This window comes from Macadamia integrifolia, chromosome 10, assembly GCF_013358625.1.
Source record: "Macadamia integrifolia cultivar HAES 741 chromosome 10, SCU_Mint_v3, whole genome shotgun sequence".
Lineage (NCBI taxonomy): Eukaryota > Viridiplantae > Streptophyta > Magnoliopsida > Proteales > Proteaceae > Macadamia > Macadamia integrifolia.
This window is the reverse complement of record NC_056566.1, coordinates 6,148,298-6,171,384: the sequence shown is the minus strand read 5'-3', so window position 1 is coordinate 6,171,384 and position 23,087 is coordinate 6,148,298. Positions and strand designations below refer to the sequence as shown.

At 38.2% G+C, this 23,087-nt stretch overlaps 2 protein-coding genes across 2 annotated transcripts in view; one reads left to right on the top strand and one right to left on the bottom strand.

Annotated features, from left to right (window-relative positions):
* The first annotated feature begins 321 nt into the window (after positions 1–321).
* On the top strand, positions 322–1,642 carry LOC122090720 (protein WUSCHEL). Its single transcript, XM_042660404.1, has 3 exons — positions 322–732; positions 833–930; positions 1,209–1,642. Exons 1-3 carry the CDS (start codon positions 351–353, stop codon positions 1,620–1,622), a joined length of 894 nt encoding a protein of 297 aa, XP_042516338.1. The 5' UTR covers positions 322–350; the 3' UTR covers positions 1,623–1,642.
* Positions 1,643–8,715: 7,073 nt separating this feature from the next.
* Positions 8,716–23,087, bottom strand: part of LOC122091595 (tRNA (adenine(58)-N(1))-methyltransferase non-catalytic subunit trm6) — a 27,230-nt gene continuing 12,858 nt past the window's right edge. The window contains exons 7-12 of the mRNA XM_042661611.1: positions 18,040–18,170; positions 14,192–14,322; positions 12,866–13,078; positions 12,632–12,737; positions 10,836–10,922; positions 8,716–9,260 (exon numbers count right to left, since the gene is read on the bottom strand). Coding sequence (XP_042517545.1) covers positions 9,153–9,260; positions 10,836–10,922; positions 12,632–12,737; positions 12,866–13,078; positions 14,192–14,322; positions 18,040–18,170 — 776 coding nt within the window. The 3' untranslated portion in view covers positions 8,716–9,152. The remainder of the gene's footprint in view (positions 9,261–10,835; positions 10,923–12,631; positions 12,738–12,865; positions 13,079–14,191; positions 14,323–18,039; positions 18,171–23,087) is intronic.

Sequence of the window (23,087 nt, the reverse complement as noted above, 5' to 3'; positions counted from 1 at the left end):
TTTGGAAACTATTTTTCTTAAATATAAACTATATCCTCTCTCTCTCTCTCTCTCTCTCTCTCTCTATTATAATCATTCTACGGCTATGGCTTTTCATCCAAGCAATTCCCCTGAAGCCCTCGCTTTCTACTCCCTTTTTTTGTCCCCTTCCTTTTTATGAGCCCTCTCCGTCAAGTTCAGTCCTTCTCTCTCAGATATGAGATATCTCTCTGATCTCCTCTCTTTAATTTACCTGTCCATGCGCTCCTATAAGTTATAACCCTTCTTCTGTTCTTCATTCATGCACACCTGCCTCTCTCTCTCTCTCTCTTTGTTTTCTTCCTTTTGTTCTTTCTTCCTATCTTTTTGTAATGGAACCTCAACAACAACAACCAAACGAAGATATTACAAGTAGTAATAACAAAAGCAACTTCCTATGCAGGCAGAGTAGCACAAGGTGGACACCAACGACTGACCAGATAAGAATATTGAAGGACCTTTACTACAACAATGGAATCAGGTCTCCAAGTGCTGAGCAGATACAGTGGATCTCAGCTCGTCTGAGACAGTACGGTAAGATCGAGGGTAAGAATGTTTTCTATTGGTTTCAAAATCACAAAGCTCGAGAAAGACAGAAAAAGAGATTCACAGTTGATCATATGGCCATGCAAAGGGGAGGAACCGTTGTTGGTGGTGGTGGTGGGTGGAAACATGAAGACTCTGTTCACAACAAGTACACAAGCGTCACTCCTGGTTATCATCTAATCCTTTTTTCCTGAAAAATATTATGTGGGTATGTCTCTATTCTTTGTATTTTACTATTCTTTTTACTGGTTTGTTCATGAAGTTGCAGGGTTTTGTTCTTCTCCATCTTCTTCACCTGGAGTTCTTGGTATGGACCAGATGGCAAGCCCTGGGTATGGATCTTTTCTCATGGAGAAGAGCTTTGGGGTAAGTTTGTAAAGGCAGCTCTAGTGCCTCCAAATTTTCTCTCTCTAGATTTTTTTTTTATTACTTTTTAACCCGCGAGTATCTAGAACTTCGTCTGACAGGGATTGAATGAGAACCATTCAACTTTCCCTGAAGAGAAATCTAACTCAGAATCACACGCTACTGAGACGAGGATCCCTTGCCAACTTGGCTACCCCTTGGGGTTAAACTCTCTCTAGAAGATACTAGCTTGTTTTATCTCATATTCTATATATGTTGTGCATGAAATGATCCCCCAGGACTGTTCCATTTCAAATGGTGGAGGCAACGGTGATCCTGGGACTATAAGCAACAATAACTTTGGATGGGTAGGTATGGATCCTTATACGTCAATGTACAGTAGTCTCTACGACAATAGAAACTGGATCAATGGAGGGTTCAAAGATGATGGCGAGCAGGATGAAGAAGAAGGTGGTGGTGGAGGAGGAGGAGGAGCCTCTGGTAATGGTATGGAAACGCTTCCTCTCTTTCCTATTCATGGGGAAGACATTGCAGGATTCTATTCGGACAAGTCCAATTCCGGTGACTATCACTACAGCACAGGCAGTTATGGAACGTACAACGACGAGAAAGGCAACAATGGCTGCTCTCGAACGTCTCTTGAGCTTACCCTCAACTCCTACCGTTCGTCGATGTCACCAGATTATTCTTGAGTTTGCCGGAATCTCTCACTCTTCTGCTGCTGCTGCTGCTGCTACTACTACTACTACTACTAGTAATGCTACTACTTACAAGCTACAAGCATGTTGTCATGAACTGAGTCTCTCTTCTTTTCTTTTCTTTGGGTCCGTCTAATGGTTTGACTGGTCAAAGAGATTTCTTAATGTGCCACGTGCCATGTTAGCTTTATAATTGATTAACTAATCCTTAATCACTTAATTAATGCCGATAATATATATTTGGCAAAACAACACGTGATCCTTAGGATTCGAATGTTTTATTCTCAGTTAATGAGTCTCTAACCTATATTTGTTTCTTTCTCTTGTATGGTGGTTCCCGTGAAAAGTTAGTAATAAATCACGATAATTAAAATTAAAAAAAAAAATTTTTGAAAGAAATTTTTTGAAAGGCCAAGCGTAGTTGCCTATTCAAATTAGATTATCACGAAACACTGCTTTCTAATCTGGAATTTGGATCCGTTGAGGATTGAACATCTGTCCTTATGCTTCTAAGTATACTCCTCTTCACCCTTGTAATGGCAAAAAATGGGATATAAGTTAGTGATGTAAATGGATATTCGAAATATTTGAATTCACATTTGTATCGGATCAAGGGTATCCAAATTAAAACCCAACATATTCTAAAAATAATTATCTTATTTGATTAAATAATCAATTAATGATTTTGAGAGTTCTTAAAGTGTAGACCAATTCTAGAGAATGAGGAAAAGAGTTAAAACAACTTAGAAAAATAGATGAGGAAAAAAATTAGAGAGTAAGTATCCAATTGGGAAATATCCGGATCCGAACGCATTTGATTCTAATTCAATATGTTTTCGATCTATTTACATCCCAAATATAGGTTGGATCCGATCCTCACTTGTAGGATCAGGTAATGATTCGTGCAGTAGAACCAAACTCTCTCATCTGGCACTATTTAAAAAGGATTTTTCTAGTGTCACCCTTTAAGGGTCAAATAATTTGTAATTTTTTTTGTCATTTTTATAATTAAAAAAAATACAAATTATTTGACACTTAATCGATGTCAATAAGAAAATCCATTAAATAATATACTCTTAACAAGAATGTTTCTAGCAAGGATAGCACAAAGCAGAGAGGATCCCACTGTGAGATATCCCCGGTTTTCTGTGAACAAAACCAAGAATCACTCTAGCAGTACTCCCTCGATCCTATACTGTTTTTATCCAAAGAAGGACATATATGAGGCTATGAGCTGCATCTTCACTTGGAATTTGAACCGAATTCATTGAGCTATGGACCCTTTGAAAGACCTATATATATTAGAGGACTCTACTCCAAAAACCCAATTCAAGAGTGAAAAAAGCTAGGCTGATGATCTCCCAAGGAATTTCTCTGGCCTAAAAAATTGGATCCCATTGCCATATTTAATGAAAATGTTTGAAAATTGGACTATATATTAGAATTGAAAATTTTCCTTTATAATGACATCCTCACTTCACCAAATGATTACATTTCATCTTGGAAAAGCTCTTTGGTGTTATGGTTCACATATTGCTTGAAAGCAGTAAACTTTGGCACTGTTTCGCAACATTCTGTTTTTGTCGTTTCCACGTTTTCTTGTTCTTAGAAACGGAGAAACAGCTTAAAAGCGTTTCATAAAGTTATTTAGTTTCACCCGTTTTTAGAAACATAAATCAAAATGTATGCATATTTACAATTCTAGAAACGACTTTGACAAAACAAGTCCGACTTGTTTCATTGTTTCTAGAAATGAGAGAAAAAAAAAAAAGGACTGTTGTGCTCGATAAATCTCTAAACTATTTAAACCTAAAAAGAGGCAATTGAACATTCTCTCCCTATTGGGCATCCGATGATACTATTGGATTTTTTAATGGCATTATGTCTGCAAAAAATATTTCAAAAAACAAGTTTATCAAATACCAAAAAATCCATTTTTATTTTCGAAAACGTGAAAAATCATTTCTACTATTTTTAGACACAGAAACAGTGAAAACATTATCAAACAGTGCCTATATTCTAAGTAGACAAAGTAGAAGTAGAAGTAGAAATAGAAGTGAAGAGAGATTGGGCCAGCCCTTGAGGCCAAATCTGATCAACTCTCTGGGGACTACATAGGTGTCATATCCTTTTTGCCTCTACCTTTTAGCTTAATTTAAGGAGTTTTAAAAAAAAAGGAAAGAAAAGAAATGTGTGGCTGTCTATGTCCATATCAATGAGGTCTAGAGAAAGATTTTAGGTTCTAAATGAAGCGTCCTGGAATCCAGCAGCAGTATTGAGTCTACTGACTATTGAGTAGTAGTACCAGTCAGCTGTTACAGTCGAGCAGGAAATGATTCCAAGAGAGAGAGAGAGAGAGAGAGAGAGTCTCCAGTATCCCATGTCTCCTTGGGAAAGTAAGAAGAAAGGAAAAACTGGGAAGTAGGGACTATGGGAGTGGGAGAGTGAGGAAGGAGAGAGTAAAATGAGGCCGTTATCTACTGATTAGGTCGAGGAGTATATATTTTGAAGTTTGAACCCTTTAACCCCACACGGCTATCCAAGTACAAAGCCATTAAAATGGGCTGGTCCTGATCAAAGAAGCCCATCAATTCACTAACCTTCTGCTGAAAATCTGAAATTCGTTCATGTTCAAATTCATGTTTGTATAGGATCGAAATCCTTTGTTGGGAGGAATTTGACACATATTGGCCGAGGCTATTATGGAAAATTTGTATTCATTGAAGGGAGGAAGATTCATATAACATGGTCAGAGATGTAAATAGATAATCAAAAATCTAAATTCAATTTAAATTTGTATTCGTTTTAAGGTATTCAAATGCAATAGAAAATATTTAGATTCCATCAAATTCGATCCATATTCAACCCCTTTACATCCCTGATGTGGGTTCTGACGACCAACAAGATAGGTTTACAATTTTCTCTGAGAGAGAGAGAGAGAGAGAGAGAGAGAGAGAGGATTTTCGGCGGAGATCAAATATCAACTACTCATAATAAAGTCTGGTCTGTGGAAGAACGGGACGACAAAGAAAAAGGAGAAGCCCCCAATCCTATCCTATCCAATTCAATCCAATCACTCTAAAAGGCTTTTGGAAAAAAAGGGTTCATCTTCACCGACTCGTGGGGAACGTGGGCTCTGGGTATCTTCCTGGTGGGGGCCAGGTCCGTTTCTGAGTTTTGAGATTGAGACTTGAGAGGTGAATTCCTTTATAATGAAGGATCAGATGATTTCTTATGTGTTAAATTAAAACGTCAGATCAGACAATGCTTGTCACTGGATATCCCATATCGTTTGCTGCTATAATTGTTGCAAGACAAACAATTGTACTAATCTACAATTGGGGTTTATAAGAGAGAGAGAGGTGTGGTAAGTCACTGGAAAGTGGTGACTGGTGAAATGGTTTATAGGTCTTCTGATTTGATTTCAGTCTTCCTACAAAGCACGTGATTGGATGGACTATTGTATACTAAGGTGGGTCCGGTATGCTGCTTCCAATCTTCCATAGATGTCAAGGGTAAAAGGGATGAGTATTGGTCTGGAATTAAGATCCCAACTCCCATTTAGATCCTCTTTAACCCTCCAGCCCCCCAGTGCGAATCCGGTGGTTAGAAGAGCCTAGACACCCCCCTCCCGGTGCGGGGCCAGCAGGTGGATGCATGTTGAAAAAAATGGATCAGTTGCTCATATGATCACTTGATTGTACGAGTCAACATCCAACATCTGTCATTTTTGTTTCTAAATATACCTTTTATATAATGGTAGAAAGAAAGACAGGTGTTGAATGTTGACTCGTATGACCAGGTTATCGTACAAGCAACGGATCCTATCTCCATGTTGAAGAGGTTGAAGAGAATTTGGATCTTGGAACTCTCTCCATCGATGAATTGAAAATGGATTTGAAACTCTATCCAAAAAAAAAAAAAAATTTAAAAGCTTGCACCTAAAAAGAATTATTTCAATTAGATATGAATAACCTGATGTGGAGGTATATAAGGACTTGGATAGGTCCAAGTCCTAACCAAGGTTTCTAATCTCAGGTATTGGAACAAGGTTGGATTTTATTGATACCAGTTTAGATCGCCCTGTATTGAATTAGATCAGATATATTTTACATCATTATATTTTTTTTTAAATCAATTTTTATTGCTTTCTTATCCTTGAGTCATACCAATAGATCAATATTGGAACGGTCTAGACTAGAAATTGATCTCGATTGATACCAATTTGATCCAATCTATATGATTGCACTAATCTTGATTCAAGATTTGAAACCAGCATCCCAACAAGTGATATCAATATGGATTTAGTTCTTGGTATTGATACTGGTATCCGGAGAGGATCGGTCACTTTTACCCTTGTTTTTTAGAAAAAATACATTTTTTTATTATTTTTCTCCTGAAATGATACTGATAACCAATTCGAATCAAATATGATACGACCTATATGATACCAATACTTAAAACCATATCAAAACTACTAAGTACTCCAAGAAAATCCCTTGATCTCCATTCCCTCGTCTCCTGCGTGTCTATAGGAATGCAGATAGTTTCAGATGTTAAAAGTAGACAAAATGATATTATCATCTCATTTTATTTTCCCGTTCACTTTAATTTTCTTGGGCATCCAATTAGTACACAACTGGATTGGACAAAGCTTTTCAATTTTTGAATACATTCCTTATTTGGGTTTGCTTCACTTCCATATATTACTTTCCTGGTGACCTCAAATGACATTTGGGTAATGAGTATATCTGTTTGACATCACCATGAAAACACCTGTTTCTCTCTCCTCTATAAGAGAGAGAGAGAGTACAATACAGACTATGCTTATTTCTTGGAATTTAGTTGTAGATCCGAGGGGATCTGTAGAGGCTTTTGGAGCTTCCAGTACGTAACCTCCCTATCTTGGTAAAGAAAAGATGAGGCAAGGCAAGTGTCATGATAATGAAGTAAAACAAACAAACTGTCCCATACGTGCCTTGCCTTGCCTTGCGTATATTTTCACCTTTATCATCTCATGCATGCAGCGCCAGTGAGTGTTTAATGCTGCTGCTGCTGCTTCTTCTGCTTCCTTTTCTTTACTGGCTCGCCTTTTCTTTGTATAAAGCAATTTCAAATTCAAACCATTGAAGCTGTACAAGTGGGTTTTTCTCCCACTATTTGGTACAAGCAACTGGTTTTTAGTCTCCTTGAATGATAAAGAAACTATATATTTGTCTATATGAGTATTCAATTCCATGCTCTCTCTCTCTCTCTCTCTCTCTCTCTCTCTCTCTCTCTCTCTCTCTCTCTCTCTCTCTCTCTCTCTCTCTCTCTATATATATATATATATATATATATAGCATCTCATGAAGGTTTGGAGAGGCAGCAGCCCAGCAACGACCGTTTATGAATCCGCCAGTTGGATTCTTGAATCTTCCTATTTTCTTTGATGTACTTCACTCTTTGCCTCTATAGAGGACCACTGGCTCGTCAGCTACAATGGTCACTTAAGAGAAAAAGAACAAAGCATGGCCTATACCAACACTCCCATGTGTGTTATATATCTCTCCCCCCCATGTGAATGAACATCTTTGCCCTTGATTTTGAGGAATAGATAAACATAGGGATTACTGACAAAGACTGCATTCCCAGACAGAGAATCACTTTACATTAATTAACCACTATGACCACAACTCCACAAGGGTGGATGTATATTGGCTGGTTTCGTTTTATTAGTGTAGTTTGGTTCGATTTAAGATGTAATGAACGAAAAGAAAAATCTGAACCGGTCATTAATGGTTTCTCAAATCAAAACTGAATAGTATTCGGTTTATTATAAACGATTCCTAATCGATTTCCCCTCGACCACATCTGTCCACTTCACCAACACACATATGAATCTAAGGATGCAAGTTTGTCCAGCGAGCCCGAGCCTGCTCAAAGCCTGCCTGAACCTATCAAGGTCTGAGCTAAGATTTTCAACCCACAGGGCTGGCTCGGGCTAAGCTTGAGCTGAGGCCTTGGGTTGAGTCTGGACAAGCCCAATGAGGGTGCGGGTAGCACCAATAGACAGGGTGCAAGTAGCACCAATAGGGGTGTGGAACAGACCATCACATAGAATGGGCACCGAGTCATTTCAAAGGGTTGTTTTTTCAGCGGACCATGCCTACAGGGTGATGGTTAAAAAACATTTTTCTTCTACAAAAAACAAAAGGAAAAAATCAAAGAGAGAAACACACAACGGATGCTAGCTTGCGGTACATGGGCAATGTGCCCAGATTTTTCCCATTATATATATATATATGAATCAAAATCAAAACAAAAAAAAAAGCACAAGTGGATCTCTCTCTTTCCTTTGTCCAAACACTTTTTCCAACTCAGGTTATCTGTTTGCATGAGATGGTTTCTTAGTTCTGACCAAATATAAAAAAAAAAAAAAAAAAGAAGAAGAAGAAGAAGAGATGGTTTCTTGGTTAAGACTCAACAAAACCAATTATTAGAGATTAATAACAAAACCAAACCGATTATCAATGGTTCGGTTCCTTTTTCAACTACCAGTTTCGTTTCAATTTATTGTTTCCCATTCAGAATAGAGACCCTTCCATGACCAACGATTGATATGGATTTTCGTAGGTTAGGTTTACCATGGTCCATATGTCAACATGTGAATTCTATATTTCCCATCATATGAAAGTTGGACAAGATTGATAAATCAACAGATGAAAAATGTAACCAAAGCCTAGCACCACCAAACAGCCTAAGTAACTTAAAAGTGTGGGAAATAGCTTCCACCTTGCATTGCGGACTTAGTATTCTTTATTCCTGACCCCACTACTATTTTACAATAACATGTTTCCTGGCTCCTTTAGTTTTCATGAAAAAAAAAAGAGAAAAAAAGATAAAATTTCCTATGAAATAGAATGTTTCACTCCCTGTTTTAATGTAAAATGCAAATTAATAAACTAACATTGGAAAATTTTCCTGTAAAATATCATTTGCAAAGAAACTTCTACAACAAAACAAACAGAGGCAACTCCCCACCCCACCCCACCCCCACCCACCCCACCCCAACAACCAAAAAAAAAAATCAAAATCAAACAATTTCTGAAACATAATCCATAAGATGGCAAAGTTGAAATTAAATGATAATCAACATGATTAGAGGAGGATCTGGACAACACATCAGTGAATGTAAGCACTAACTAAACTGAAATGTGGCAGATATGACTGCTGGAAACCAGCTCCCTCATTCATTATCTTTCTTTGATTCTTTAGGAATTAGTTCCAATACCCTTTTTCTCATTCTTCAGTTTACAGCACACTTCGTTGGGTAACTTTTCCAGCCACAGGGCCCTACCTTACCTCAAAACGGACAGGAAACACATATTCATATGGTAGGCTTCATCCAAGAATGAATTGTCCACGGTAAAACATTTTCTTTTACCTTGAGGGAAAAAATTTCTTACCACCTGATGTTTTACAAAATATGGATACTTGAGAAGAAGACAAAGGAACATCCCGGGGGGGCCACAGGAACTCAATTTAACTGGTTTGCTGCACGCTTTCACCAGTACATATCCTTGTCCCACTTAGAATGTAACCTCCAAAGGCACTCATCTGCATGGATGGATGAGTTCTTGATGGAAGCACCTGCGATTCCAAGAGATATAGGATGTGAATATTAACTGGCATGCAAGGATTCATATTGAGACATAAAGGTCTCGAACAAACTAACAAGAACAAAATTGAAGATAAAGAGGAAAGGGTGAGAAATGCTGAGGGTTGAATGAGATGCATGTATATATGAATGGCAACGACTATGTTTCACAGATAGAAAGCTAATGAAAACTTATTACCAGTTACACCACCAATTTTATGATTGGATGTATTCAAGCATGAACCTAGTCTACAACTCCACTCCACTTTCAAGTTCACTAAGCTGGGCCAATGTGATGGCCCCCTCTGGGGATTTAGTTGAGTTTCTGTGACTCAGATGGCACCTGTGACATACATGAGTGCTCTTCCAGCACTTAAAAAATACTTTCAAGGTTTATATCATACGTAAAGACACCCTTTTCCATTTAGCCCCAAACTGTTAAGGAATGGAAAGAGTTCACTTAAGCTCATACAATGGCAGGAAAAGATTATGTCTAGCAATCCTAAGCTTTGGGGGATATACTTCAACCAATTGCCTGGATGTCAAAGACCATCACCTTTTGGAGATCAAATCAACTGCAGAAATCAGATACATTAGAATAATAGAAGAGAAAGTCAGCAAGATTCGGGATTTCAGGTATTATGAGGTCCAACACCTGTAGGGGCATATCTTGAGCATGACAAAACCTGGGCCCAAGCTTGGCTTGCCTGAATTTTTTTGGGACTTAGGCTGCAATTATCAGCAGTGGCCCAGGCTAGTGGGGAAGAAATTCCAGCTGGAAGTGGACAGGCCCAAGTTAGGGTCAAGTTCCTGGGCACAGCGTGGCCCGATTTAGAAGTATACTACGGTTGTTTCTATGCAAAACACTATAGATGTGCATAAGGTGCTTCAATGCTGCAACGGTGAAGGCTGGGGATGATGAATCTAACCATTTCCTAATAAATATATGTAGTACCAAAAGAAAAAAAAAATCGAAGGGCAATAAATTCATGGATTGTGCTTAGCAACAATTTTAGCTTTTGAATAGAACTGTATAGAAATAGGACCATTTAGCTAACCCCATTTAGTTGGGTAAGGATTAGTTGAGTTGTATAAATATTTTGTCTTGGGGTTTTGGGCCGTGATGACCTGGGTTAGGGTTGGGGATAAGTAACCTTGTGCCGGACCTCGGTATCCTAGCCCACTCTGGTTGCATCACAAGATACATCATCCCTTCAGTTGGATTATCCTTGCACAAAATTTACAAGACCACTACACAATCTGACAGACTACTCTGGCCAAAAAATTCATGTACTCGATTCCTTTGATCTGAAAAATACTACTAGTCTACTACTACTAAACTGACTTGCTTTTTTTTTTTTTTTTTTTTTTGGGTTAGTTGGGAGGTAACTGACTTGCTTTGTGGAACGAACAACTATGCCAATATTCTGGGAACCCTGAGAGATCAAGGTGCAAAGTCTCTCCAAGTAACTTGAATTAACATATATGCAGATTAAGCCATTAAATCAAAAGGTTTGTGGAAAACAACCAAATTGGTGAAGATGCATTAGTAAGATTGAACAAGTGACCTGATATTCGCGTAGCCAAGGTTCTGAGATTTGTAGGCCGATTGCCAGTTTGCTGTTCTGTAGATTGTGCATGCACGTGGCAAGAGGCTGCATGACAAAACTTTCTATTAGATAAATTCTATTCCTTGGTGAGTACCAGAGATCTAGAAAATAATGATCACAAGAGGGTAGAACACACTTGGTGGGGGTGATTTACGTCACCCAAAACATCAAATATAACAGATTCCTTGGCATAGTTAGAAATGAAAAGGCAGCCCATAAATGTCTTCCGACAGATGGTTAAATAGTACCATCAAATCAAATGTTTGGCATCAGCTATTTCCAGATGACTGAATACAAATGCGAGCCCCCACATGATGTCCAAATGAATTTGGCAGTCGGCAGTAATCTACACTAGAAAACTAGCCAAGGCTGAAGAAAGACATCCTCAAGAGGACAAATGCAGAATGATGAGGAACTAATTTAATCAAGAATACCAAACCACTTTGTTGGGAAAATCTGAAATCAGCATGAGAAAGATCCAGTATGATATGAGTTGAACTTGAGAAAAATTAACTGTAGCTCAATTGGTATTATTGGTCCAAGAACACTCAGTGCGGCTAACAAAAAAGAGCAGGAAAAAGGCCAGCAAAAGACAATACAGCAATAGTAGGCATTCTGAATTTCTTACCACATGGCTGGTAACATATAGGGCACAAAAGGGAGAGACACATTTAAAATAAACAATATAGATAATCACCAATCTCTAAAAAATACAGTACATATGAGTAGAAAGAAAATAAGTAACCTGATAATGGATGACTAAAATCAAAACTTTTAGATTGTTTTATGCCACCATGGTATACATGCATGAACATAGTGAATACATGATATTAATCAGCCCTTGATATCCTAGTTATGCACTCTACTGGAGGTATCTGCTTAGTGAACTTTTTTGTTTCTTTGAAATATGGGTTAGAATGTTAGATTCCAGATGAATATTAGTTTCAAAATTCTTCAAAATCATAATAAATTCTGGCAAACTTGACTAATTAGAAGGTCTAAAACTGTAAGTTTATCTGTATATAATAAACAAAACCAAAAAAAAAAAAAAAAAGAAGAAGAAGAGGAGGAAAAGTATAAGTTTGTGTTTTCAGAAAAGCTTCTTTAAGAATTGGGGACTTAGCATGTAAATGATAAGGACAGACTTCCAGAGGAAAAAATCATTTCCAGTTTTAAAAAAAATCACGTTGATGAACCGAAATCCCATGAATAATAAAAATAGATTAGATCTAAACCCTTTTTAATAGACTCTAATAAAGATACTCCACCTAGAAAATAAGGGGGCCGGGGGGGGGGTTGTATAACACACTGCAAGTCCCAATTAAGTATGCTTTGATTATGTAACAGTTTCAGGCCTAAAACAAGGAAAGAAGAGAGAGCAAATAGAAGCCAGCGGTGGAGAGTGCTACCAATAGGAGAGAATTTTGTTAACTAATGTATACCAGAAGTACAAGAGTGACCTTATAACTAATGTACCACACATAAGACACTAATCAGTAAGAATATTACAAGAATACCCCTATGGTACAAGCTATTAACAGATCAAATACACTAAAGCACATTCTATGGAAAAGCTAGAGAATTCTAACATGAAAACTAGAACAATATAAAGAACCCAAGATGTATGATGCTTTAAGCCTTTGACGTGTTATAAAATTATTTACCATCACTTATCTGAGCAAATCAATTTTTTTTGGGGGGGGTGGTGGGGGGGGGGGGGATAGCTATATGATATTTACAGTGAAGAAAAGCACCTGTAGATATTGGTGATAAATAGCAAATGGCGCAGAATATGATAAAAGTGGTAGAAGTTCCTGAACAGCACTCCAGGTATCAAGCTCTAGAGCAGCAACTATTAAACTGCATAGAGGTATATATATAATTATAAAAAAAAATAAAAAATAAAAAAACTGCATAGAGGTTGAATTTAGAAAGGAAAAATGCTAGCTTCTGCTAATCCAGTATACATTCAGCATACTTGTATTTACCTAGAAAACCCATTTTGCCTCCACAAGTTGGTGACCTCTTTTCTTCCATTCTCTACACCCTGTATAGAATTTTTAGCTTCAGCTGAACAAAGATCATTCCCTGCACCCTGTTCAGAATTTTTATCTTCAGCTGAACAAAGATGATTCTCTGCACCCTGTTCAGAATTTTTACCTTCAGCTGAACTAAGGTCACTCAGAGACGTCTGCACAATTCTGTGCCAAAACAACGAGAAAATATATCATACAACACAAGTTTTGTCAATTTGTCTATCAGAGAAAGGATCATATCCAACTTCATTGACAACTCAGATAATTTAACTGTCTTGCCAAATCCAGCTTGGTAAATTACTCCACCAGAATCTGAATGGCTAAGTTCCAGCTGCATGTGCCAAGGGAAACTGTGCTTAACACCTACTTAGTTCCCATCATGCTGCCGCCTTGAGGCTCAGAACACTAAACCAAGGTGAGATGTGCAGCACAGTTTTCCATTGCACAGGCATCTTCGTAAACAATAAGGTGACCATGGTAATAACATGTTTCAAACAATGCATGTATTGGAAAAGGAATGTCTCAATGTGCTTCAACTGTTCATGAAAATCCTGGTTTAACAGGTACTACCTCTTTTGCAAAAACAGGCATCTAAAGGAATTGCAATAAACACTCCAACTTCTGACTTTCACTGAATTATTTTACCAAGTTTATCCTCATTCTCAGTGCAGATTTCAAGTTTGCATTAGTGTGATGATGGGTAAAAGGGAGGGGGAGGGGGGGGGACCAACTAAAATCCAAGAATTAAATTCTTGAAATGGATGTTTTGGAAAACCCAAATAGCCACATATGGGCAGTCATTGAAGAACGGAGTGTGTACAATCCCGGCGGACCAGCACTGAGATTTCAAGAATTCAATTTATCCAGGCCAGTCACCCTAGGACATACATAAACTACATAGGTTTTCTCCTCGAACGCAAAAGCATTTGAAATAGCCCACCAGTTTCAAGTGAACAATAACATGCATGTGACCACAATTATAAGCAAGTGTCACACTAGGAATAAATTAAATTATCTCCAAACAACTGAATGAATGAATCACATATCTTACTGAAAATGAGAAAAATCTATAAAACAGTACGAAAATCTAACAAAGTGTAGTAAGGGAAGGGGTTCTGTTGCCTCAAACACAAAAATTGGCAATGGAAAACGGAACACCTACATCCCTTGAGAACCTCCAGTGGCCAGGATATTAACCTCAAAGGTCACCTAGCTTCCAAAGCAAGGAGGTCGGAAGGTCATTTTGTAGAAATTATTATGCCCCAATACCAACGATACCTGCTAGATATTTCATTATTGAAGTTGAACATCCTTGTTATATCCATAGGATATGGTACACCTCCAAAATATGTATTGCAAACATAACCAGAACCTGTCAAACAAATTGTATTATTAATAAAAAACAGTATCTATGAGAAAGAAAAGTCCAGGTAAAGGTAGAATAAAAGACATAATTCGGCACAAATAGTCAGCATTCATCTACAAACTACTATTTAATCAGATCAATGCATACCTTAAATCCAAGAATTCAACAACAATAATGAAAAGAGCTATCTTTGACCAGTAAGGTGCAGCAAGAGAATGCAGAAATGAATCTCTTCATTCAGTTCTTTGCATAAAATAGAGCTCCTCAGAGTTATGGCAATAATGTTGGTGATATAAACTAATTAGACGGACGGAGAATAAGAAGAGGGCAGACCAATTTTAGAAAAAGTTACCCTAATCAACTGCAAAGTATTGACAATTAAATAATATACTTCAAACTGATGTTAGGAAAAGAGGTAATTAATATGATTAGTGCTTATGCACTACAAATAGGATTGGATGAAAATATTAAGAAAAAAAAAATTGGGAACACATGGATAGATTAGTTCAAGGAATTAGTCAATGAGAAAATATTATAATAGGGGGAGATCTAAATGGACATGTTGGAAGAGATAGTAGAGGTTATGAAAGAATTCATGGAGGATATGGTTTTGGAGAGAGGACTGAGGAGACTTCAGTTTTAGAATTTTCCATGGTTACGATTTATCATGAGTAAACACATGCTTTGAAAGGAGAAAAGAATATTTAATACCTTCAAAAGTGAGAAAAATAATAGCAAAATAGATTTCTTTCTAACTATAAAGACGGATAGGTTATTATGTAAAGATTGTAAGGTTATACCAGGGAAGCGCTTAACCATGCAACATAGATTAATGGTCATAGATATGTGCTTTAAAATGCTGAATCGTAGGAAATGTGAGATTATTTGCCCAAGCATAAATACTGGAACTTAAAAGGAGAAAACTTGAAGACATCTACCGATAAATTAGTAACACAAGGAAGGTGGGCCTTTGATGGAGACACTGATATGATGCAAAACAAGATAACTACTTATATTCAGAATATAGCTAGGGAAGTTCTACGAGAATCTAAAGGACAATGACAATCATCTAAGAAAACTTGGTGGTGAGATAATGAAGTTCAAGCAGCCATTAAAGCTAAAAAATCGAGTGTTAACTTAGCAAAGGACTAAGAATTATTTTTTTAGAAATGAAGCTAAGAAGATAGTAACTGTGGAATAACTTGGCTAAGTAAGTTGTTTAAAGATTATGAACACAAGAAAAATATCAAATGATTGGAGGAGAAGCATATAGTTCTGATTTATAAAAATAAAAATGCTATTCAAAGCTGTAATAACTAGAGAGGAATAAAAGTTTAATAAAATTATGGGAAAGAGTAATTGAAACATGCCTAAGCCACGAAACAAATATTTCATATAACCAATTTGGTTTTATGTCAAGAAGATCAACCACAAAAGTTATTATTTGCTTAGGAGACTAATGGAAAGCTTTAGAGAATGTAAGAAGGATTTTCATATGATCGTTATTGACTTAGAAAAAGCTTATGGTAGTCCTTAGAGAGTTAATTTAGCAAGTACTAGAGAAGAAAAGTGTTTCAAGTAAATATGTGGACATAGTTAAAGATATGTATAATGGTGTAATGACTAGTGCAAGAATTGTGGTGGAGGAGAATAGTGAATTCTCAATTACAATTGGATTACACCAATGATTAGCCTTAAGCCCATATTTGTTTGCAATAAACGTTGACAAGTAGACTAGAGATATTCAATATTAGATCCCTTGGTGTATACTTTGTGTTGACGATACTATTTTGGTGGATGAAACAAAAGCATGGATAAATGCCAAGTTGGAATTATGGAGATCAACCTTGGAATCAAAAGATGAGGATGCTGCAATAAATTAAGTGTACCAAAGATGAGGACGTTGAGATAGATGTGTGGCAAAACTAAGAAGGATAAAGTAAGGAATGACCATTGTTGAGTTTAGCGTTGAACCTATAGGGATTAGCGCTAATTACCAGAACCGATAGGGGCATATCTGTCCTATCAATTCTGGTAATTATATTAGGGTTTTTTCCGTATGGTTTGGGGGTATTTCTGTACTTTTAATTTGGGTTTTTAATATATAAAAATAGAGACTAACCTGCGATCAATCAATTCTAGACAGATCGCAAGTTACTCCTCCTTTTCGGAGACTTTCGGTCCTTTCTCTCTCTCTCTCTTCTCTTTTCTCTGGTTTGTTTATAGGTGTCTAGAATTATAGCATGGTATCAGAGCCTCTGTGATCAAATCGAGCTTTTCAAAACACTCCCTGTTGATCTCGTTTTTGCGCTAAAATCTTATGGTGTGTAGCCACCCATTGCTGCCTCTACTATGTATTAAGTCACATGGAGTGATTTATTTGGTGTATAGATCGTGTCCTATTGGTACTATGTTGAAGATTTGAAGACCTTGGACCGCAGCCATCTCCTTTTTTTATGAAACCAGGGTCTCCTGGGTGAAAGTCAGATATCTCCTTCTTTGATCTAATTAATTTCTGCAAGGGCTCTAGCGCCAGTCGCCGTGGTTCAGGTGTGGTTTGCTGTTTTTTTTTTGGTATTTCTACGACTCTATTTGTCTACTTTATTTTTTGTTCTCATGGCTGAGACCAAGTCTACTACCTCTGTGACTACTGCATCTGCTTCGGACAATGTCAATGTCCAAATTACTTCTATTAAGCTCAAAGGAAGCTTGAATTACCTACTTTGGGCTCAAGCTATGAAGGTTTATCTTATGACCAAGGATAAACTTAAGTATACTACTTCTGATTCTCCTTCACCATTTGATAAGGGTTATGATGAATGGATGAAGGAGAATGCTTTGATTTTAATCTGGTTGTGGAATAATATGGAAATAGATGTCATTGCTAATGTCATGTTTCACTCTACTGGAAATGGAGTATGGGACGATTTGAAAGAAACTTCTCTCAAGAAAAGAACATGACCCGCATCTATGATATTTATGAGAAGTTGTTCCAGCTTTACTAGTCTGACAGATCTCTTTCAGAGTATTATAGTACTTTTAGGGGAATGGTTGAAGAACTTAATGTTTTCCCGCCCTTGACCACAGACATTGACAAATTAAAAGCTCAGTGGAATGAGTTTTTTGTTTCTAAATTTTTTGCTGGTTTGAATAATGATTTGAAGGCAATGAAGGGCCATTTACTTGCAGGCGATACTACCCCTACTCTGAATGAAACTTATTCGATTGCAGCGTATCACTTCATCAACTAAATCTGATCAGTCTTCCAAAGACAATTCTGCCTTCCTTGCCAATAGTGGATGTGGTCGCGGTCGTGGGGGGTCGTGGAAAAACTGGTCGAGGTTCTAGCGGACAACCTTCTGATCGTGCAACCCGCCAGTGCACTTATTGTGGGAATCCCAACCATACTATAGACTTGCTGGGCAAAGCATGGCAAGCCAGAGTGGGCAACCCAGTTAGCCAATCATGCAGTGTCAGATGATGGTACTGACACAGTGTCTTCCATTAATGCTAAACTGAGACCTTCAGGTGATTCATCTACTAGTCTGCGTGATGACATCAATCAGTTGCTCCAGCACACGCACACTGTCGAGGTATCGTCTAATACATCCAATGGTGGGTCTACATCTGCTGCCACCTTAGCTCATATAGGTACCTCAACCCTTCTTACCACCACTTCTACCCCTTGGATCATTGATTCATGTGCCTCTGCTCATATGATTGGTAAGTCATCACTTCTTAAGAATTTTTCCTCTAATACCAGTTCTACATCTGTTATTCTGGCCAACAGTGCTTCCACACCAGTTCTACGCCATAGTACTATCTCTCCTACTCCCTCTGTGAATTTATCTTCTGTGTTACATGTTCCACAATTTCCATTAAGTCTTCTTTCTGTGAGTCAGCTAACTAGTTCATTAAATTGCTCAATAACCTTTTTTTCCTCTTGCTGTGTTTTTCAGGATCTTCACACGAGAAAGACGATTGGTGGAGGGTGTGAAAATGATGGTTTATATTATCTCAACTGTGGCTCTCCTACTTCTTTTGTTGCTACTGTTGTTGGAGATGTGACCCCTTTCCAATGGCACTGTCGTTTAAGACAATTATCTTTGTCTAGATAGAAACTTTTATTTCCTAATTTTAAGTATGTTCTTAGGTTAGAATGTGAAGCATGTGAGTTGGGCAAACATCATCGTGTGTCCTTCCCATCTCGCTCTGTGTCTCGTAGTCCGTCTTTATTTTCTTTAGTCCATTCTAATGTATAGGGTCCTTGCAGAGTTAGTAATAGATTTGGTTTTTTCTATTTTGTGACTTTTGTGGATGATCATTCTCGCCTTACATGGCTTTACATGTTAAAGGACATATCTGAATTTTTATCTATGTTTCAAAAATTCTATAATGAAATAAAAACTCAGTTTGGTATTTTAATTAAGATTTTTCGTTCTAATAATGCTCTAGAATATGCTCAAAATGATATTTCTGATTTTTGCACCAACCGTGGGAAGATACACTAAACTAGTTGCACCTATACCCCACAGCAACATGGGATAGTAGAGCACAAGAACCGGCATCTTCTCTGGGTAGCTCGAGCTATTATGATTCATATGCATGTGTCCCTTAGCATTTTTGGTGTGATGAGGTTTTGATTGCATGTCACTTGATTAATCGGATGCCATCTTTAGTTCTCTCAGAAAGGTCTCATTTTTCTATTATGTTCCCTACTTTGCCGAGTTTTCCTTTTCCTCCCTGAGTCTTTTAGTTGTATGCTTTATTCATAATTTCCATGTGCAAGTAGATAAACTATCTCCTAGGTCTACTAAGTGCATTTTTTTGGGTTATTCACGTACTCAGAAAGGGTACAAGCGCTATGACCCTATTACTCACAGGAACTTTATTAGTGCCGATGTGACCTTCTTTGAGGGCACATCTTTTTTTTCTCCTCAGGAATTCCAATCTGGTATGGAGTGGTCTTCTCCATCTCCTCCACCTATTCCCTCTCTCATACCCTTCCCTGATGTTCCTAGTACCAATGACTCACCTCCCCTACAGGTTTACCAACGCAAGAAGCAGGTTAGACAACCAAGTGGAGAAACCAATACTCCAATTGATTCACTTCCTCCTCTGCCGCCTTCCTTTGGTGAAGCTCCTCTTCCTTCTCCGCTTGATGACTTACCCATTGCTCAAAGGAAAGGTACACGTTCTTGCACTAAAAAATCTATGGTTGTGTATCCTATTGATAACTTTGTTTCCTTGTCTCATCTTCCTTCTCCCATCTATGGTCTTGCCCTGTCTCTTTCTACTAATCCTATTCCCCGCACCCATATTGATGCCCTAAGTATTCTTGGATGGAAAGCTACCATAGATGTAGAAATGGATGCTCTATTGAGTTGTGGTACCTGAAGTCTGGTAGATTTACCTCCTGGCAAGGATTTGGTGAGGTGTCACTGGGTGTACACTGTTAAGTACCACTCTGATGGTTCTGTTGAGCGGTTGAAAGCCCATCTGGTTGCCAAGGGGTATACTCAGACATATAGAGTTGATTATTTTAAGACCTTCTCCCTGGTTGCTAGACTGAACTTTGTTAGTCTATTTATTTCTCTTGCTGTCAACTTTGATTGGCCCTTGTTTCAGTTGGACATCAAGAATGCCTTCTTGTATGGTGATCTATAGAAAGAGGTGTATATGGAGCAACCTCCTGGTAATGTTGCTCAGGGGGAGAATAAAGGTCGTGTGTGTCGCTTACACAAGGTTACTATGGACTTAAACAGTCCCCTCGGGCATGGTTTGAAAAGTTCAATGCTACCATAGTTACTTGCGGATTTTCTCAGTGTTATTCTAACCATTCTGTCTTTGTTTGTTGCAGAGGTGATAAACTAGTTGTCTTGGTAGTTTATGTTGATGATATTATTCTTACTGGTAATGATGAGGCATGAATTTCTGAAGTGAAAGCTTATCTATAGCAACACTTTCAGACCAAGGACTTGGGCCAACTTCACTATTTTCTTGGGATTGAGGTGATCCGATGCAAGAAAGGGATCAGCCTGTCTCAAAGGAAATATGTGTTGGATCTTTTATCTAGTACTGATATGCTTGCATCCAGACCTGTTGATATCCCTATGGATCCTCACCAAAAGTTTGGTGTTAATAATGACGAACCTCTCCAGGATGTGCATCAGTACAGGAGTTTAATTGGCAAGTTAATTTATCTTACTGTGACTCGTCCTGACATCTCCTATGTTGTTGGAGTCCTCAGTCAGTTCATGTAGTCTCCTCAAAAATCTCATTGGGATACTATTGTCCGTGTTCTTCGCTACCTAAAGGGTGCTCCTGGAAAAGGGTTGATCTATCATCCGAATCGGCATATGGAACTAGTTGGCTATTCTGATGCTGATTGGGTTGACTCTGCTAATGATCGGAGATCTACTACGGGTTATTTTACATTTGTTGATGGTAATCTGGTTACATGGCGTAGCAAGACGCAGATTACCATTGCCTGATCTAGTGTCGAAGTAGAATACAGAGCTATGGCTCATACCACTGCTAAGTTGATGTGGCTCCGGTCTTTATTCTTGGAGTTGGGATTTCCAGTGACCAAGCCTATGAAGATGTATTATGACAACCAAACTGCGGTGTACATTGCCAGTAATCCGGTCTTCCATAAGAGGACCAAGCACATTGAGGTGGACTGTCACTTCGTTCGTGATGCAGTTCTGAAGAAGTTGATCGAGACCCCCTTTGTTCCTTCATCTGATCAGTTGGCTGACATGTTTACCAAGTCTCTTTTTGCTCCTAGTTTTCGTAATGGTTGTACCAAGCTGAGCATGGGTGATGTGTATGCTCTAGCTTGAGGGGGAGTGTTGAGTTGATAAGTTTACTGCTAATTACCAGAACAGATAGGGGCATTTCTGTCCTATCGATTCTGGTAATTATGTTAGGGTTTCTGCCATATGGTTTGGGGGTATTTTTGTACTTCTTTTAATTTGGGTTTTTAATATATAAAAATAGAGACTAACCTGTGATCAATCAATTCTGGACAGATCGCAGGTTACTCCTTTTCGAAGACTTTCGGTCCTCTCTCTCTCTCTTTTCTTTTCTTCTTCTCTTCTTTTCTCTTTTCTCTAGTTTGTTTACAGGTATCTGGGATTATAACAACCATATTAAAGCTGATTTGGGAGTTGCCCCGATATCTGATAAGCTCCGAGAAATTCGTTTGAGGTAGAATAGCCATGTTAAACGGAGGCCTTAGGATGCATTAGTGAGGAGCAGTGATCTGATTCAGATTAAAAGAACTAAAAGAGCTAGCGGCAGGCCTAAAATGAACGTAATGTAGAACTATAGTCACAAGTGATCCTAATCCCAAGCAGGATTTGAAATTCTGGCTGAATAGAGAAGATGTCCTTCCATAGGCTTGGTTCCAGCTCTCAAACACTCTCATAGCAAACAAATAAAAGGAAAATAAGAAAAAAAAGAGAATTTGATGGAGGGTTGAGAAGGGGGAGAAGAACTAGTGAATAGGCATCTCACCCCTCAGGTTTAAGTATCTCACCTAGGGCATCTCACCCAACTGCATACCACAGTACAACAGCATAAGCCATCTTTTTTTTTTTTTTTTTTCATTCAATCGAATTCGTGTCCAATGTTGTAGCACATTACAAACTTATATAAAAGACTCAAAACTGACTCAAACACTAAAAAGGAAAGGCCTAACCCAATCCTTAACTAATTGGGAAACCTAAACTGACTAGGAAACTAAAATAACAAAGGAAATAGACTCAAAACAGAACTCTAACTAAACTAATGAATTAAATCCCGTTTTCCTACTTTCTACCCATTTTCTAGGCCAATTAAAGTGGCCCATTACAAAAAAATTCCATGAGATCAAATGTCCAACACATACATAACCCAACCTAAGGCTTATTTGAAATAAAATAAGCCCATTAAGTGACTTATCTGCATTAAAACCTAGGAGAGGTAGTGGGAAAAGACATACATAGTCTAGGTCTTCACTCAGGTATAACCTCAAATATAGCTGTTTGGAGGGCAAGGATCCAAGTAGCCGACCCCATTTAAGTGGGATAATGTTGAGTTGTCGTTGTAGTGTTCCTTTTTATTTACTATCTATTTTTAATATTTTGTCTTTGTCTGGATCCATGTAGCTGATCACATTTAGTTGGGATAAGTTTTTTTTTTTGTTGTCGTAACCTTGAAATCAAAAGTTTTAGCAGGTACTATCCACTACCAGTTGGCTTATCGGTTACAAAACCATGCCTTTGACCTCTCGAAAGGCCAATCTGAGGATGCTCTATTCCTCTCGGTGGACTCTGACCATGTTCCGAGCCTTACCTATGTACCAAGACAAATTCCAAGAGACGACCTCCTTCGTCTCCTACCTTCTTCTTGGGTTACGGCTTATGAACAGCAGATGGCTACCCAGCAACCTGCTCCCGTAGAACCCCTCCAGTCTACAGACCCACAGTTTATCACTCACCCTTCTGGTGAGGTTGAAATTAGGTTTCCTCCGCCACAACCATTGCCAACACCTTTTCCGACCCAGTTTCAGGGTATGATTCAACAAGAGAAGATTCCAATCAAATCTTTTGATGCTCATGGCAACCCTGTTTACTATTTCTCCGATCCGGTCTCCGGTCATAAATACTTTGACCTCTGCGACTGTGATGATTGTCTCCAGGACTCTGATGATGACGAACTCTATCGCCCTAAAAGAAAGTCCTCCCAGACTATTCTCAGGGACCGATATGAGTCAGGAGATACCACAGTTGGCCCCTTAAGCACAGAAGCCCGGTATCCTTT